Source organism: Mesocricetus auratus, unplaced genomic scaffold (genome assembly GCF_017639785.1).
Source record: "Mesocricetus auratus isolate SY011 unplaced genomic scaffold, BCM_Maur_2.0 Super-Scaffold_100009, whole genome shotgun sequence".
NCBI classification, from domain to species: Eukaryota; Metazoa; Chordata; class Mammalia; order Rodentia; family Cricetidae; genus Mesocricetus; species Mesocricetus auratus.
In genome coordinates, this window is record NW_024429193.1 from 51,732,939 (window position 1) to 51,752,456 (window position 19,518).

The 19,518-nt window shown below is 40.2% G+C and overlaps 1 protein-coding gene across 1 annotated transcript in view; it reads left to right on the forward strand.

Annotated features, from left to right (window-relative positions):
- The window catches only part of Capza1 (capping actin protein of muscle Z-line subunit alpha 1), a 41,967-nt gene extending 22,449 nt beyond the window's left edge, over positions 1–19,518 (forward strand). The window contains exons 3-10 of the mRNA XM_005076565.4: positions 18–69; positions 3,779–3,842; positions 4,911–5,117; positions 9,521–9,600; positions 10,563–10,641; positions 15,356–15,427; positions 16,939–17,001; positions 17,309–19,518. Coding sequence (XP_005076622.1) covers positions 18–69; positions 3,779–3,842; positions 4,911–5,117; positions 9,521–9,600; positions 10,563–10,641; positions 15,356–15,427; positions 16,939–17,001; positions 17,309–17,449 — 758 coding nt within the window. The 3' untranslated portion in view covers positions 17,450–19,518. The remainder of the gene's footprint in view (positions 1–17; positions 70–3,778; positions 3,843–4,910; positions 5,118–9,520; positions 9,601–10,562; positions 10,642–15,355; positions 15,428–16,938; positions 17,002–17,308) is intronic.

Genomic DNA, 19,518 nt, shown 5'->3' on the forward strand with positions numbered 1-19,518 from the left:
AATGCTTTCTTCCTCAGATGTCCGGCTACTACTTAATAATGACAATCTCCTCAGGGAAGGGGCAGCACAGTAAGTATCTTTTAAGCCCATGCTTGGGAATACAGCTTAGTGACAGAGAGCTTGACTGGCCTGTGTGTGTGAGTCCTCAGTACAGTTCAGCACTGCACACCATGCGAACCAACAACAGTCTCCTTTCATTCCAGTCTCCTATCATTGTATAAACTGTGGTGACAGTAAACTGGTACCTGAAAACCTAATTTGAGACACTTCCAACTAAAACAGTCTTTGTGTTAGTGACTTCTAAAAGAATAAATTTATTTATTTGTTATTTAGTTACTTATCTGACCCAGGGTTGATAGACCATCATGGTGTCAGAAACACGTGACAGATTTCTTACTTAATGGCAAACAGAAGGCACAGACAGGCAAGGCTTGGGACAGTATACAATCACCAAGGATATGTCTCCAGTGACCCATCTTTTTCAGGTAGGACCTACCTCCTTAAGTTTCTAGACCCTCCTAAAATCATTGCCAGCTGGGGACTAGAACTTTCAAACCAAGCTAAGACAAGACAGTCTCTTTTGCTATAGAAAACTGTTTTAAGAGCTGTTACCTAGGAAACAGTTGAGGACTGTTTGTGGTAATTCTTCACAGTCAAACCATGTCTTCTTTTTTTAATATTTTATTTTTTATTTATGTATTGTGTATACAGTCTTCTGCCTGCATGCCAGCAGAGGGCACCAGATCTCATTCAAGGTGGTTGTGAGCCACCATGTGGTCGCTGGGAATTGAACTCAGGACCTCTGAAAGAACAGTCAGTGCTCTTAACTGCTGAGCCATCTCTCCAGCCCCAAACCATGTCTTCTTTACTTTTCTTTCTTTCTCCCTTTTTAAAATTTATTTTTTTGGTAGAGGAAACACATTCGCCCTAAAGCATTTACTTCCTTGGAACTTAACGTATGAGGACTGGAGAGATAGCTCAGCAGTTAAAAGCACTAGCTGCTGTTCTGAGGTCCTGAGTCCAATTCTCAGTAACCACACGATGGCTCACAACTATCTGTAACAAGATCTGGTGTCCTCTTTGCCCTGCAGGAATACATCCAGATAGAACACTGTATACATAATAAATAAATCTTTTTAAAAAACCTTAATATAGCCAGTTGGTGGTGGCACACGCCTTTAATCCCAGTACTCGGGAGGCAGAGGCAAGTGGATCTCTGTGAGTTCAAGGCTAGTCTGGTCTACAGAGTGAGTTCCAGGACAGCTTCCAAAACAATGCAGAGAAACCCTGTGTTTTTGGGGGGTGATAATGATACAACCCTTAACATATAAAATTATTTATTTTTGTTTTGCCTAGATTTTTCTCATTAAGGCAGAATTTTCTAGTTCATGTGGATTTTTTTAGTTTTGGATGCACGGTATCATTATGTAGCTGTAGCTGATCTGAACTTGCTACATAGTCCAGGCTGGCCTCTAAGCAATCCTGCCTTTGCCCCTTTGCTCCTCTGTTCCTACCTCACTGCCCCCTCTGCCCCTTCTGCCTCCTCTGCCTCCTCTGCCCCAGCCTCCTCCTCCTGTGCTTCTGCAGTGCTGAGACTACAGGTGTGCACCACCATGCCTAGACATATGTAGAATCTTTTTAAATTGCTACTTATAGAAAGATTAGCCTGCTAATAAGGGTTGATGAAGCTTCACAAAGAATATAACTAATTATAGGATAAAATCATGATTATTCTTCCTGGTCACTGAATACTTATTGCTGGCAGAGTAACTAATCTTCCTAAAACACCAATTCCAGCCAGGTAGAATGGTGCATGCTTATAATCCTCACACTCAGAAGGCAGAGGAAAGAAGATTAGGAGCTCGAGGCCAACCTCAGCTACATAGCAAGTTCTAGACAAATAAGTGAGATGTCACACACAAGAAAATAGTATTTTAAGCCCTCCTTGTCCTCAAAAACATAATGGTGGGGCTTGTTTGGTTTGGGATTTTTGTTTTGCTTGTTGATTCTTCTTCAAGAATCAGATATAAACAGTGGTTTTCAAGGGCCCATCTGTCTTTATCACTGCTCTGCTCTGTTCTTCCCAAAGTCCCCTTTCAGTTACTGTATACCCAACTGGCCCAAAGTCTCTTTGTAAAGAGGAAACATGAATTGGATATTGCTGGAAAGAGGTGGGCTGGGGGAGGGCAAGAACATGTCGATACAAAACACATAACTATCATAAAGTTATTTTGGTATGCTATATGATTTGTTTGAATTTGTTACCTGGTAAACAATCATCTGCCCTGTTCACACTGCTTTTGAGACTAGATTCTGTTGATCTAGAATTTCTAGACTATCAATGTAATTCTTTGGAAATTAAGGTACACATTGGAGATACTCCAAACATAACTTGACAAATTACCACTGATACTATGGCGGAATGCCACTCAAGTGCTTGAAGGCAACCATGGTAGTACGAGCCTGTAATCTCAAAATTTGGTAGGTGAAAACAGGAGGATTGACATGTGTTCAAGACTAGCCTGGACTACAGATTGAAACACTCAATATTTCTCAACCTTGAAGTGCTGTGACCCTTGAATACAGTTCCTCACATTGTGGTAACCCTCAACCATAAAATTATTTTCAATGCTACTTCATAAAGTAATTTTGCTACTGTTACGAATCATAATGTAATGTGACCCCTGTGAAAAGATCATCACCACCACCCCTAAAGGGGTCTGGACCCATAGGTTGAGAAACACTGCTCTAACTCAAACACTGTAGTTGTCCTGATTCTAATTAGGATTGGTTGTGTTGATATGTAGTTCAGGTGCTTCTGCTGTTTTAATTTACACTGACGGACACTAAAACTGTGTGTGTGTGTGTGTGTGTGTGTGTGTGTGTTCAAATTTTTTGAGAACCTACTTTTTTTAAAATTTATTATTAAGTATACAGTGTTCTGCCTGCATGCCAGAAGAGGGCACCAGATCTCATTACAGATGGTTGTGAGCCACCATGTGGTTGCTGGGAATTGAACTCTGGACCTCTGGAAGGGCAGCCAGTGCTCTTAACCTCTGAGCCATCTCTCTAGCCCGAGAACCTACTTCTTAAAGGAGAATTTTCCTGTGCCCAAATAATTTGATTTCTTTTTCTTATGGGAATGAAAAACTCACTTTATTTCTGGAATGAAATGCTCCAGTCTCTCGGTCAAAATCTTCCTGGTGCCTGCTACAGGCTGTTTCTCTAATCTTCACCATTATTATTGCTTCCTTTATAAACTGAAGGAGGCTTTATTATTCCTGTGTATAAAATACACATAGATAATGCATTAGATTGGCCTAGGATTTACCTTCTTTCCTATATTTTGGCACCAGTGCTTCTAACTGCAGGCTATTCCCTGATAGTGCCTAGTACTTCTGCTGTAAATAGGATGTTATAGCTCACATAGAAGAGTGAATTTCATTTTTGAGTGAGATGACATTGTTAAGGGTGTTAAGCAGAGAATGACATGGTAAGCTTTAAGCTTTAAGCCTTAGAATAATCACCAGCTATGTATTCTGGTAACTCTGTAAGGGGCAAAGGCTGAATGAAGGCAGTTGAGAGATAAAGGTAGTAATTTAAAGTGGAAACAGTAGGCATGGGGGAATCAGATTTCGATTATACTTATCCTAGAACTGGTGGGTTGGATGTGAAGTGTGGGAGAAAGAAAAGCTAAGGATGATTCCAAGGTTTTTGGATTTAGGTTGCTCGTAAAATGGAGATACTATTTACTTTTTCAATTCTTTTTTTTAAATAGTGCATTTGCCCAGTATAACATGGATCAGTTCACACCTGTGAAGATAGAAGGCTACGATGACCAGGTAATAACTGCTAGTTAGTTTGTGCTTGACAGGTGGTAGAGATATAAATGTCATCAGCAGATAGTAAATTGGGTGCCAAATATATTTATGTCTTACATTTTAAAATAGTTTTCTCTATATTAGGAAATTCTGCCTCTTTCTGGTACTACTAGGTGGGTGGGGTTTTTTTGTTTGTTTTTTGTTTTGTTTTGTTTTTCGAGACAGGGTTTCTCTGTGGCTTTGGAGCCTGTCCTGGAACTGGCTCTTGTAGACCAGGCTGGTCTCAAACTCAGAAACATCTGTCTGCCTCTGCCTCCCGAGTGCTGGGATTAAAGGCGTGTGCCACCAACGCCCGGCTCTAGGTGGGTTTTTTAATGGAAAAAAAGAATGCCATTGACTTGATGTGTAACTCAGTCATAAGCTGTGCATTTGCAATCCCTGGGTTCCAGAGAGGTCCAGAGAAAGAGAATCTAACAAAAAATATCAGGAGACAGGACTAATTTAAATTACTCAAGGAATTTACTAGTTAGGAAATGAGTTGAGAAAAAGATTTCAGTTAATACATTTTTGAACTCTGTAGCTGTATTACTTAAGAGTTCACAATAATACAATGACCCTAAAAAGTTTCATAAAGTATGTGAAAATTAATACATGAAAGTTGGTATTAAGCTGGGTGGTGGTAGCGCATGCCTTTAATCCCAGCACTCAGGGAGGCAGACGCAGAGGGTAATCTTGAGTTCAAGGCCAGCTTGATCTATAGAGTGAGTTCCAGGACAACCAGAGCTACACAGAGAAACCCTATCTTAGAAAAAAAATACAAGAAAATTGTTATTATAGCTAGGAATAAACACACATGTGGATAATAATTAGATGGAAATAAAAAAAATAAAGGGTATTGTTGGAAGAAAAGCTTTTCCATAAATATAGTATTTTTATGAGAATGAAAATGATACTTGCTTTAAAAGTCAATGTGAAAAAGAAATGAAAAATTAACTTTCCTAGGATATTTATTACTATTTTTTGCCAAACATGACAAGAATTGTCCTTTTTTTAATAGAATTACTCATATTTGTAATTCTTCTCTGGAAGGTCTTAATTACAGAGCACGGTGACCTCGGTAACAGCAGATTTTTAGATCCAAGAAACAAAATTTCCTTTAAGTTTGATCATTTACGGAAAGAAGCAAGTGACCCCCAGCCAGAAGATGTGGATGGAGGCTTGAAGTCTTGGAGAGAATCCTGTGACAGTGCTTTACGAGCCTATGTGAAAGATCATTATTCCAACGGCTTCTGTACTGTTAAGTATCTACCTGTTCCTCCGGAACTGTTGGGACTCGTTTTTCTTTCATTTATCTTATCCTTTTGAAGCTTTGGCCACCAGACGTAACTTATTTTTTTCTCTTGGTTATGGTCACTTCCCTAAACCATTTCTAAAGGAGTATAAGTATATGAAAAATTCTTTTTTAAAGATACACATTTACTATTTCTAGTTATGCATAAGTGAGGACAGGGGTTGCATGTGGGTACAGGTGCCCTTGGAAACCAGAAGTATTTGACCCCCTGAAGATGCAGTTGTGTTTGTGAGCCACCTGACATGGACACTGGATACTGAACCCAGGACCTCTAATAAAATAGTATATGTTCTTAATAAGTCATTTCTCCAGCCCTAGAAATGTTTTTTTAATCATCACTGCATAAGAATTTAACATATCCATATATTATATCTTACATTTCTCTTGTTTACTCAAAATCACCTATACTCATCAAAAAGTTTTTAAAACCAGGTTTGATGGTGTATGCTTGTAATCCCACAACATTTGGAAAGTAGAAGCAAGGGCATCAAGAGTTGAAGGTCTTCTTCCACTATACAGAGAGTTGGACTGTGAGAGAGCTGCTAAGAGTAAGAAGTGGGTGGGATGTATAGTTGCTTGCATCCTGCTTAGCTTTAATGTATTTTACCTTTGTTTTTTTAAGTAGACTGAATCTAGAGATTAGCTCATTGTAGGCAAGCATTCTACTACTTATCTGTATCCCCAGTCTTCATTATAATTTTGTTTTGTTAAGTTTTATTTTGTGTTTTTGATAGATGGTCTCACTAAGTTGCCCAGGCTATCCTTGAAACGTATTCTATAGTCCAAGCTGACATTGAACCTTTGTCTCAGATGTTCAAGCTGAAATCCAGGCTTGCACCAGGCCTGCCTGTGGTTTTAACTTTTTAGTTGACAAATAAAATTGTATGTGTTTATAACATGTAAAACATGATATTTTGAAATATACATTGTGGTATGATTAAATTGAGTGTAGAAACTGGAAATATGTTAGCTTTCATACTTTTGCCCTTTTTTTGTTTGTATTTTAAATAGGACCTCAGTTTGTAGCCTAATTTGGCCTTGAACTTGAGGTGATTCTCCTGCCTAAGGTTTCTGTGTGCTGTCATTACAAGCTTACCTGAACCTCCTCGCCTGGTGCGTGTGTGCGTGTGTGAGAGAGAGAGAACACAGCCTACTCTCAGCAGTCTTCAAATATACAGTACATATAGTTAACTAGTTAGACTTTTAAACATGATGAGTTTGCCCATTAGTAGTGGTGCATGCCTTTAATCCCAACACTCAGCAGACAGAGGCAGAGGCAGGCAGATCTCTGAGTTCAAGGCCAGCCTGGTCTACAGAGTGAGTTCCAAGAAAAAAAACAAAACAATGAGTTTCATAGGAATATAGTTAGTTAAGAACACCTTGAAGCCTGACTGTTTTAAATCCTAACCAGCTTACTTAGGTAGTTGTGTAACCTTAGGTGTAAATTAACTAATATGCCTCAGTATATGTAATGTTGTGAGGATTCGGTAAGTTAACAGAAGATGTTGGGACAGTATATGGTACAACTTGACCTATTCATAAGTGGAAGATGCTATTATTCTTACATGTTTGGTTTTCTCTAAATAATAGAGGGAGCATCATAGCTAAGTCATATTTCCCTTTCAAACATTTTTCAGGAAAAGAAACAATATGTTCTCTCTTAAGAAATCAGCTGTCTAATCTAAAGATACTTGCAATTTACCATCTATTTCCATTCAAACTTTGTCTACTTTTTTGTTTTTGAGACAGGATCTCAAAAACCAGGCTGACCTCAAATTCAGAGATCTTAAGCTGCCCCTGTCTCACATGAAGACTATCCTAGGTCTTATCCTACTCAAGGTGGCTGTATGCACTGTGTTTTCTCTCCTGGTGTATTTCTTCATTACCTAGGAATATGGTCTTGATTTTGTTTTTGAAACAGTCTCATGTAGGCTTTCTTCCATCTTCCTGTCTCTACTTCCCAGGTGCTGGGATTACAAGCATGTGCCACCATGCCTGAATTTAGAAAGTCTTAACTCTCTTGTCTTTAAAGGGAAGTGAAGCTGTCTCGACCCCAGTAATTCCTATAAATTGCTTGTTTCTTTAACCTCCACATTGTACCTCCTGTTTCTTCCTCCTCTCTGCCTTCTCCTTCCCCCAGGCTTGCATTCTGTGTTCCACCAGGAAACCAAGGACATGTTTCCCTGTTAGTATATTTACTCATTAGCAGTACAAGTTTGAACCTTTGACTTTTCACTGTCTTTGCCATTCTATACAAACTGCTTTCTGAGTATACTGAGCCAGCCAATTGGTTCCTTAATTTCTATATGGCATTTCATACTGAGCCCAACCACCTGCTTCTAGAAGTGTTTTTTTTTTTTGCTAAGCTACTTTGCCAATTGCCTAGACCCATCAATTCTAGTTGCTCTATAGCTATTGCTTTTCTTTTCCCCCATATTTTGCATTTAGGCATTTTTCAAAACTATATTTCTCTGTCCTGAAGGTTTACAGTCTTACCAGGTATCAAGGCTCATGCTTGTAATTCCAACAAAGGAATGATGTAGGTTCGAGATCCATCTTGGCTTACATAGTGAGTCCCAGGCCAGCATAAGTAACAAAGTATGAGGCACTATTTCACAATAAAGCCAAGACAACAGCAACAACAAAAGAACAACAAAGAATTTATAGTGCAGTTAATAAGGCAAAGTCTGAGTGTGGGACTCACGCCTAGGATCTCAGCACTTGGAGTGATAAGGCAGGAAGATTGCCAGCCTTGGCTACAGAGTGAGACCCTGTCTCAAACATTAAAACAAAAAGGAAAATACAAATGCATTTGAGGCTCTAAAGTACTGATTGTTTTTTTTTTTTTTTTGCTTTCCGTTCGTATTCCTACCACCTCTACTCTAAGAGCTGATATCTCTAAATGCTAGTTGGATCTCTTACCTAGGTTTCCCAACCTAGGTTTCCCAAGGCACCACATTGGTCCACATCATTCAGGTGTAAATTCGGGTGTACTTTGACTTTTTCTCTTTGCCCTTTGATTACAAATACAGCTAGACTCCTGTTTTAGTTAGGGTTCCCACTACTATGATGAAACACTTACCATGAAAAGCGAGTTTAGTAGGAAGGGTTTTGTTTGGTTTATTTTTCCACATGATTGTCCATCACTGAAGGAAGTCCTGCAGGGTAGGAACTTGAAGGCAGGAGCTGATACAGAGGCCATAGAGGAAGGTGTGCTACTTCCTGACTTGCTCATTCAGCTTTCTTACAAAACCCAGAACCACCAGCTCAGGGATGATACCACCCATAATAAGTAGGGTACTCCTCATCAATCACCAATTAAGAAAATGCCCTAGAGGCTTGCCTATAGCTGATCTTATGAAGACAGTTTCTTTATTGAGGTTCTCCTCACAGATGACTTTAGCTTATGTCAAGTTGACATAAAACTAGCCAGCACAACTTCTGACTGTACTTTGTATTCTGTGTAATACTCCTCGTTACCATTCTCATTCATAGTGCCCTAGACTATTGCCTCGGTTAATTTGTGGCCTCCTAACTGACCTCAGGCTTTTTTTCTTTTTTTTGGTTTTACGAGACAGGGTTTCTCTGTATTGTTTTAGAGGCTGTCGGTCCAGCCCGGCCTCGAACTCACAGAGATCCGCCTGCCTCTGCCTCCCGAGTGCTGGGATTAAAGGCGTGCGCCACCACCGCCCGGCTTTTTTTTTTTTTCCCCATTTTTACCTTCTGTACCAGTATTGATATTTCTCCCAAAGTAATGGTTCTGATCTTGCTTTGTTATCGCTTTGTCTGTGGAATATAGTCTAAACTTTTTTTTGAGACAGGCTTTGGAACCTCTCCTGGCACTCATTCTTGTAGACCAGGCTAGTCTTCAATTCACAGAGATCCATCTGCCTCTGCCTCCCAAGTGCTGGGATCAAAGGTGTGCGCCACCACTGCCTGGCCAGTCTAAACTTTTTACTTGCTATTTAATTAGTTTTTTCTGTTTTGTCACTCCACTAACCTGGCAGGGCCAACTGCCAGTTAGCATGTCCTTGGTTTCCTGCCTGACTTGTCTTTAGCCTCATTTTCTTCCTATCAGAAATGCACATATTTTGTGCAGCCCAGCCTAAGTGGTATCTCACTTACAAAATATGATAAGCAGTAACCTCCTAGGATTTACTGTAGCACTGTTTGTGCTGGAATGTAACACATCTGCTTAGTTTTCACATCCCAGGAAAGCCTGTGTTATAAGCATGCTCTGACACTTTGCCTCCTTCAAGGACTTCAATTTAGCATACTGCTGTTGTACAATTTATTATAGAATAAATATATTCTTCGTGTTTAACTGATTTTTTCCCCCCAACAATAGGTTTATGCTAAAACTATAGATGGGCAACAGACCATTATTGCATGTATTGAAAGCCACCAGTTTCAGCCCAAAAACTTCTGGTAAGAAATAGATGTTCTTTTCTTTTTGTATCCAATTTATATTGGAAAGAAATCAATGAATCAGGGTTTTTTTTTTTCAAACTATCTTGGGATAGATTATTTGATTTAGAGACTTTAGCTCTCCATCTATAAAATGAAGGATTTAGACCTTATTTAAATTCCTTCTATTTCTAAAATTTTTTCTTAATTTTGTGGGGGGGAGTGGCGTTGGTTTTTTTCCAAGACAGGGTTTCTCTATGTAACAGTCCTGGCTACATTTCTAAGACTTTTATCATTGTATCTTTTTGAAAAATACTGTTTGTTGAGCCAATTGGTGATGGCACAAACCTTTAATCCTAGCACTTGGGAGGCAGAGACAAGCGAATCTGGGAGTTCCAGGCCAGCCTGGTCTACGAGAGTGAGTGCCAGGAGAGGCTCCAAAGCTACAGAGAAACCCTGTCTTGGAGGGAGGGAGGGAGGGAGGGAGGGAGGGAGGGAGGGAGGGAGGGAGGGAGGGAGGGAGGGAGGGAGGGAGGGAGGGAGGGAGGGAGGGAGGGAGGGAGGGAGGGAGGGAGGGAGGGAGGGAGGGAGGGAGGGAGGGAGGGAGGAGAGAGAGAGAGAGAGAGAGAGAGAGAGAGAGAGAGAGAGAGAGAGAGAGAGAGAGAGAGAGAATTCCAGGCCAGCCTGGTCTACAGAACAAGTTCCAGGACAAGCTCCAAAGCAATACAGAAAAACCCTGTCTGGGAAAAACAACAACAAAAACAGAACAGCTGTTTCTGCCTCAGAGGGAACAAAGGAAAAGTGAAGTCCAAATACCTTAGAAAACGTTTATTAGTGACCAGCCTCTTATATATTGACAATTTTGAGTTTGTCACATAAAATGCCTCCCACCACCACCACTGGAAATTTTTTTTGCCAGGTCACCTCTTTATTGTGCCTACTGCTAATTCTGCCGAATTGTGTGTATGCATGTGTTTTAATAGGAATGGGCGTTGGAGATCAGAGTGGAAGTTCACTATCACACCACCTACAGCCCAGGTGGTTGGAGTGCTCAAGATTCAGGTAAGAGTGCAATGTATTTATAGGTGACGGTTAAAATAAAGGTGCCATTTGTTCTTCGTTCTGGTGTTAGAAATAAAGACTAATAGAGCACTTCTGTGCCATATGAGCAAGGCCCTAGGTTTGATTCCAGTGCCACAGAGAGGAGAGGAGCAGAGGACTATAGTATGACTATAGTATACATTGATGCAAAAAAGAGGTCAGCAGTGCGTGGAAGGGGAAGCCTCCTTCCTGGGAGTTACTTCAAAAGAAAGCTACTGTGGTTGATGAAGGATGATTATATAGCACATACTCTCTTCTTTTTGTTTCAATAATAAGACAGTGGTTTTAGGAAAGAATAAAGTGAGTATTAAGAAGTTAGGAGGTGGGTACCAGGAATGATGGCACACACCTTTAATCTGGGGACTGGTGGGGAGCGCTTTTAGTGAATTTGAGATCAGCCTGGTCTACATGTGTGTTTTAGGTCATCCAGGGGTATGTAGAGGAAACCATGCCTCTTTTTTTTTTTATTAAAAAGAATAGTTTTATTGTTGCTGGGTTTTTGTTTTTTTGACAGAAAAGTAGGGTGGGCCTTTTTGTTTCTTTGAGACAGGGTTTGTCTGTGTAGACCAGGCTGACCTTGAATTCACAGAGGACGGAAAAGATTTTAACTAACTAAGATTGAATTTAAACTGAAGCAGAGGGATTCTAGAAAATACCCAGGCACTGTCCTCTCATGGAATGCCAGTGGTCAAGTGGGGCAGCTTTTACTGTTGATGCCAGGACACAGGAAGCTGAATGGTAACTATTAGCTCATTTGCTACCTGTCTTTGAAGAGATATGACACTAATTCAGGTGGTTCATTTTCAGTCTAGCTAACTGATGTCTGATGTCAGATTAAATAATTCTGATAAATTAAATGGAATCAGTATCTAATCATGCCACCGCCCTGCAAAGCTGGCATTTTTTTTTAATTTACTTATTATTAATAAGTAAACAGTGTTCTGTCTGCAGGACAGAAGAGGGCACCAGATCTCATTACAGATGGTTGTAAGCCATCATGTGGTTGCTGGGAATTGAACTCAGGACCTCTGGAAGAACAGCCAGTGCTCTTAACCTTTGAGCCATCTCTCCAGCCCAAGAGTTACATTTTCAAAGTGTGATTTATCAAAAGCATACCTAAAAGACAGGGACATAGCTAGTGGTAGAGGGCTGACCTAACGTACACAAGCCAGGGTCTGTCCCCAGCACTGAAAAAAGGAGCAATTTAAAGTCTACTATATCCATACAGGTGCTGTCAGCATTCATTTTTTACTACCTGTATGTTGTTATCCACTTTTTTACCATCCTGGTCTCAGGAACATAGTCCAGCTCAGGCAGACAAGATAGAAATGCTGAATCTCGACTCTACAAGAAATCTACAGCTGATAGATAAATACGGTAGCCTGTACCCTATAGGTAGAATAATACTGGGCGTGTTCTGTTTTGTCTGCCAGAGCTTGGTGCCCACAGCTGTAACCAGCTCAGCAGTGTACTTGCATAACTTCTCTTCTTTGGTTTTACTAGTCCTTTGCTAGTGCTTCCTAAATAAGATTACCTCACATCTTTTTCCTGGGGTCTCCTTTGTGGAGATCCAAACCAAAATATCAAAATTATCTCTAGTTTTTGACAATTAACTCCACAATGTGGCCTAACACTCTGGACTTCTCATAACTGTCTTTAATCAGGGAAATTGCTATACATTTATGTAAGTACATTTCTTTTTTGGACAGAAATAGTTATTTGTGCTTTATCTTTTCCAATGCAAACCTATAGTTAGAACATGCACAGAATGGCAGTTTCTAACAAATTTTTATATCAGGGCATAATGCCTCTTTGTTTATACTAGCTTTTTATTTGTTGTTTATACTAGTTTTTTATTTGTTGTCTTTTTGAGGCAGCTCTCCTGTAGTGCTCAGGTTGGCCTTGAACTTGCTCTTATAGAGCTTAAGATAACTTTGAACTGATCCTCCTTCCTCATCCTCTTGGGATGTAGGCATTGGCCACCAAGTAGAGCTTATTTGTATGCTTGGGATTAAGCCCAGGGTGCTAAAACAAAACAAAACAAACAAAAAAACTATGTGCCACTAAGCAAAACTCCAAACTCCAAGTTTTGGGATTGTTTTAGGTTTAAGACAGGTATCTTGTGTTCCTAATAAGCCTGGAATACCTGATCCTTCTGCTTCCACTTCCAAAATGCTAAGGTAACGGGCCTGTACCACCACAAGGCTTGTTTTCCTTTCTAATTTTGAGACAGATTGTCACATGTACCCAATCTCCTGCCTTGTCCTCCCAAGTTCTAAGAGCTGGGCCTGCCATTTACTTACCTTTTAATAGTCAGAATAAGGACTAGCAAGATTGTCAGTAGATAAAGGCCTCTGCTCTCAGTCTGGTGGCCTGTGTGTGCCACCTCCGCCTGGTTCCATATTGTAGTTCTTAAGAAGCGTAACAGATCATCATGGCTCAAACCTATAATCCTATCTATTCAGGAGGCTACAGCAGGAGGTACAGAGCGAGACTTTGTCAAGAGAAAAAACGAAATTAAAAATAGAACTGTGACAGAAGTTCAGACTAGTTACGTATTCTTTCTTGTTGTTTTGTGGTTTAGTGTTTTATTTTGGGGGAGTAGAATTGCACTGTGTAGCCCATCCTGGTCTCTAATTCGCTGTATAGTCCATGTTGGCAGCAGTCCTCTTGCCTCAGCTCCTACATACTACCACTATATCTGCCTTTTCTCATGGTTCCAGAGGGGTAGGAGTCATGCAGAGGGCCATGGTAGCGAGTGACATGGCAGTGGGAGCAGGAAGCCTAGAGACCACATTCTCAACCCCAGGGAAAAAGCAGAAACAGCAAACTGGAGGTAGGATGAGGCTGGAAACTGTCAGAGCCCACCCGCCCCTGATGTGGTTTCTGTCTCTTAATCTTATTACTGAACTTTGGGAGGACACCCTTCCCATCACCTCTAATAAAATAGTTTGAATTCTTAATTTGGTTCATAAGGTCTTTGCCCCCTCACCATCTAGCTTCAACTCAGTAACTGTGTCTTCTGTCACGCTTGTTTCATGTCTGTTCGTATAGTGAGTCTTTGTCCTTCCCTCAGCTAAACCCACTAATGGGTGATCTCCATTTTATCTGCTCCTGTGTTCAAAACCCTGTCAGCTTTGGGGTTTTGTTGTTTTCAATTTTACAGATGGCTCCCTCCATCCCACTCTGTTTGACCAGTTTCTAGTCCTGTTAAGAGAGCTGACTGAATCTTGTAACTTGCCCAAATCCCTGAGCCTTACATGTTTTAGATCTGCTGGTATGACTTACATTCTTCCCCCTTGAAAATTTTTTGTTTGTTTGTTTGGGTTTTTTTTGGTTGTAGCTCATCACTTACCATATTTACAACTGTGTTGCTGTTTGTTTTGTGGGGCTAGGAATCGACTCTGGGGTGTAGAATAGGCAAGTGCTACCTTAGCTACCATTAACCTGTATCCGTAGCTACAAAAATGCTTCCATCCTACAACTTTTCACATTTATTTATAGGGGAGGGGTGGTGCACATGTCACAGTGCCTCCAAGGAAGTCGGAACAACAGCAGGGAGTTGGTTTTCGCCTTCCACCATGTAGTTTTAGGTGTTGAACTCGAGTTACCAGGTTTAGAAGCAAGAGTCTTTACCCACTGAGCCATCTCAATAACCCAACACTTGTTTTTGTAAAATTACTTTTATTTTATGTATATGGGTGTTTCACTGGTATGTGTGTCTCTGTACCTTGTTATGTGCCTGGTGTCCAAGAAAACCAGAAAATGACATCAGATCCCCTGTAATTGAATTTATGAATGATTCTGACCTGCCATGTGGATGCTGGGAATGGAACGCAGGTCCTCTACAAGAACAGCAGATGTTCTTAACCACGGCACCATCTCTTCAGCTCCTTATTTTTGTAGTTTACTGATATTTTTGTTTTAATTTACTAATATTTTTGGTTTTCAGTCCTCCCTTTAACTTTTAAGCTTTTCCTGAACACATGATATACTTGACAATATTATTACACAGAAAGAAATATCTTAATTAGGTACTAGGGTTCATTAAGAGTCCTTGATTTTTCAGGCTGGAGAGATGCCTCAGAGGTTAAGAGCACTGTCTGCTTTTCCAGAGGTCCTGGGTTCAATTCCCAGCAACCACATGGTGACTCACAACCATCTATAATGGGGCTTGACACACTCTTCAGGTCTGCAGGCGTACATGCAGACAGAGCACTATATACATAATAAATAAATAAGTCATTTAAAAAAAGAGTCCTTGATTTTCATAGAGAAAAACTGATGGTCAGTGATTTTTATTTTAATTATTTTGATACTATTGGAGTAGGATCTTATGACTTGTGGTGGCTCACTACTGTAATCCCAGCACAGCTGATTGCCTCAAGTTCCAGGTCAGCCAGATCTACCTATGAAGACTCTGTCTCAAAAGTAGAATGTGTAGCCCAGTGCCTATAATTGAGCAAGTGTGTTTGTTAAACTTAGTAATCCATTTTCTCTCTTCAAAAGAGAGATTTCTTCAATTTGTTATGTGAATTTTCATACCATTGTGAATTGTCATTGATCATATTGTTTGTTCAAAGTTGGTAAACATGGCTTTAAAAATGGATTGTTCCGTCAGCACTGCATTTCTGCATGAACTTTGTGTATAACCCTTCTCAAATATCTCTCACAGGTTCATTATTATGAAGATGGCAATGTTCAGTTGGTCAGCCACAAAGATGTGCAGGATTCAGTAACTGTTTCTGTGAGTATGCAGTGTGGGATATCAGCCTTACTTTGTCTTTTTTAGAAAATTAGCTTTGCACCTGTCAGTCAACTGCAGATTTTTTTTTAAGATTTACTTGTTTATTTATTATGTATAGTGTTCTTATGCATGTATGTCTGCAGGCCAGAAGAGGGCACCAGATCTCATTACACATTGTTTTGAGCCATCATATGGTTGCTGGGAATTGAACTCAGGACCTCTGGAAGAGGTTTTTGGGGGTTTTGTTTGAGACAGTTTCCTGTGTATCACAGTTTGTCTCTGACCTTGCTTTGTAGCCACTGAGACCTTAGCTCCTATTCTTCCTGCCTCTACCTCTCCACTGCTGAGGTTACAGGCATACACCATTGTGCCCAGTTTTAGCAGTACTGGAAATGAAACCCAGGGTCTTATGGGATCTTGTGTAACCAAGGATGACCTAGGATTCCTAATCTTCCTGCCTCCACCTCCTCTAAATTCTGGAGTTTCAAGTATATACCTCTATGTCCAGCTTTGAGACATATTTCCTTGCTTTTTCTCTTTCTCTCTCTCTCTCTTTTTTTTCCGAAACAGGGTTTCTCTGTGTAGCCCTGACTTTCCTGGAACTAGCTCTATAGACCAGGTTGGCCTCAAATTTAACAGAGGTCTGCCTGAGTGTGGTGGTATATACCTGGAATGCTAGTACTTGAGAGACAAGGCCAATAAGATTAGGAATTAAGATCATTCTTAGCTACATAGCAAGTTCAATGCCAGGCTGCAATACGTGAGATCTTGTGTCAAAAAAAGGCAAAACAGTGGGGTGGTGCTGGCACGTGCATTTAATCCCAGCATTCAGGAGGCAGAGGCAGGTAGATCTTTGTGAGTTTGACCAGCTTGGTCTACAGAGTGAGTTCCAGGTCAGCCAGGGCTATCCAATGAAGCCCTGTCTGGGGGGAAAAAATGACATAGGTAAAGAAGGATGAGGCTATAGTTCAGCAGTAAAGCATTTGCCTAATATGCATAAGACATGCACACATGATGCTATATTTAGGGACTATATAATGGTAGAATGGAGAGAACATTGATTCTTGTGGCAGAGTCCTAGATTTAGATCCCATCTTTCTTTTTTCATTATTGATACATTTATTTAATTTATTTGAGGGTGGTACACACATACCGTTTGTGCAGAGGATAACCTATGGAGTTCAGAAGTCAGATTTTTTTTCTGATACTCTGAAGATTCCAGTTGTTGAACGCAGGTTGTCAGGCTTGAAGACAAGCATCTTTACTTGCTGAGCCATGCCACCAGCCCCTGGACCCTTTCTTTATTATTCATAAGCTGTATAATTTTGGTTAGTTCACTTAGGATTCTGTTTTGTCATCTGCCAAATGAACATGTTGATAATGACATATCCACTTCACAGTTTTGCCCTAGGATTCATTGTACAAGTGTTAGTTCATGGGGTGGGCTTTTCACTGTCTTTTCATTGCCTACTCATTTTTTAAAATGTTATTTCCTTCTTTTATTTCAATAGAATGAAGTCCAAACTGCCAAGGAGTTTATTAAAATCATAGAGAGTGCAGAAAATGAGTATCAGGTAATAAGATTTGTGTGTTATTTTTCTGTGGTTTTATTCAGTCCTTTGTATCTTTTAACATAAGAACATACACTGTTGGGCATTGCTAAGTGTGCGACTCTACAGACCCATGTTTGGCATTCTGTTTACAATTACAAAACTGCAGCCATGTCTCGGGAGTACAGATGAGTTTGATTTGCTTTTAAGATTAGAGAGGAGCTCAGCATATATGTAGTTCTGTGTCCTTTCTAGCATGTCCTTTGAGTACCTTCCTGTTCGCAAACAACTCTTTCTATTCAAACAACTCATCATCAATTATCTATTGCAGACAGCAATTAGTGAAAACTATCAAACAATGTCAGACACCACGTTCAAGGCCTTGCGCCGGCAGCTTCCAGTTACCCGCACCAAAATCGACTGGAACAAGATACTCAGTTACAAGATTGGCAAAGAAATGCAGAATGCTTAAGGCCGACTGTAGGAGTCTCCAGTACAAGGAAACAAAAGGATTCAACATGGTGTGGTCATATGATAAATAAGTTTATAAACAAACAAGAGTGATATTTTGCTAGTTAACAAAGTTAACAGATCTTCTAGCCTCATGGAAAACTGTTGAACCTACAGCACTGTCTTGATTCTTTTGTGTGTGTTCTCTGCCTTGTAATTTTCTGTTATCATTATATCTACTTGTAAATCTTTTTTTTAATTCTGCTACATTTAATGTCAAAGAGATCTATCCTGAAGTCATTTTACTGTTCAGAAATTTTCCTAGCCATGATGTGCTATTACTGGTTTTTACAGAGTATTTGTTGAGTACTTTTTACTCTGTGCTTTAAAGCATTTCTAGTCTTCAGTGGCTTTTACTGATCCACCAATTGTTAAAGAGGCTATGTTACAAACTGTAGCTAAGTGGACAACACACTCCTTCTCTGTCTGACTGCTTTGATCGTTTATAGCATCTCACAATTGTAGTTTTCATGTATTTGGATTGGGGCTTTTTGGGTCCATAATGAGAGTCAAAGGAAGTTTCCTGAAAATTCCATGGCAGCAGCTTCTCTGGGGACTTGTTTTTAAATCCAAAGACTTGAACCACATTCCCTGCACAAGAACGTTTATTTTCATTCTCTCACCTCCTCCCGTATACTTCCATTGTAGCCATAGATGTCTGCAGGAAGTACAGCTTAGAAAAAGCATTGGGGGAATCCAGCATTGTCAATCACATGGGCCTGTTTTCTTCAATGGAAGGAAATGAATGATGCCTGGTTACCTAGAATGCTGGAACGACTGCATCAAACAACCTGGTGATCCTTTGCTATTCTATTAGGAGCCAGCCTCTAACTGACCCCCCCCACCTCCTCTCCCCCCACCCCCACATGATATTCTGAACATTGTTTAGGCCCTAATCCTGGGCTTTGTCTTTCAGTGAATAGAATTTATGCCTATTGCATATCCTTCCTCTCTAGGCCCTAGCCCTAAATTCTGCTTGTCAGTCAATAGAACTCACCGTAAAGGTCACAGGTGCTTTACTATTTGGCAAGGAAATTTCAATGTAGATAGCCCTGAGCCCTGAAGCTTTGTTTTGAGAATTGTCATGCAGAGACTTTCCCCAAAGTTCTACTATGTTTAAATGTGTGGAAAAACTAAAACACAGCATCAGGTTCTAGAAGTTTTAATCCAGTCTGACCAAGCCCGGCTGCACCAAGTTTTCATTCTGTCTCTCCTCAGTCCACTTTCCTGCCAGTAGCAATACCTGCAGGAATGCCTCAACAGATGACGGCAACTTTAGAGGAGTTTTGCCCGTTTGCATTTCTGTTTAAGATTCAAGAACTGGTGACACACTGTGGATGTAGTAGAGTAGAAAACTTGAAAAACACAGGTGTTGAAGGAATAATAGGTATCTGTGTTTTAATGCTCTCTGGCAGGATTGCTCCATAAGCAGATGACTCAGACAGCTATGTCACTCACAAAGCTGGAATGAACCAAAGTGAAAAGGAGAGCTCCTAGGCAGTGTCTTTCTATCATAACTAACATTTCCGAAAATGCTAGTGCTTTCTTCTTTTGAACAAGACGTAAAACTCATTCCAGATTCCTTTCTCCATCATCCTGCCTGCCTAGAACTCATATGTAACTGTGATACAGCTATCTTCCCAGGTATGTTGGCAGGTGTATGTGTGTGATTTCAGAGCACACAGGTAATGTGATATGACCTATGACAACTTGTAATGGTGGATTCATTTACATTGTTTACATTTCTATGACCAGGCCTTAGGGGAAGGTCAGTTTTTTAAAAAACCAAGTAGTGTCTTCCTCCCTGTCCCCAAATACAAGTCAAAACAGAAGGGTGTTTTGCTTCAGCTTTGTTTTTTGCTTAGTAATACAGTCAAGCAGAAGTCTGTTTGCAAATGAAAGCCGTGTAAGCATTTTTGTTTATTTCAAATAAAATATATTTGTATTATTTGTCATTCATACTATCCATCCATGCCACACTATCTTCTGTATCAGGTAGTCCAATAGAAATACACCTGTTTTATTCTAAAA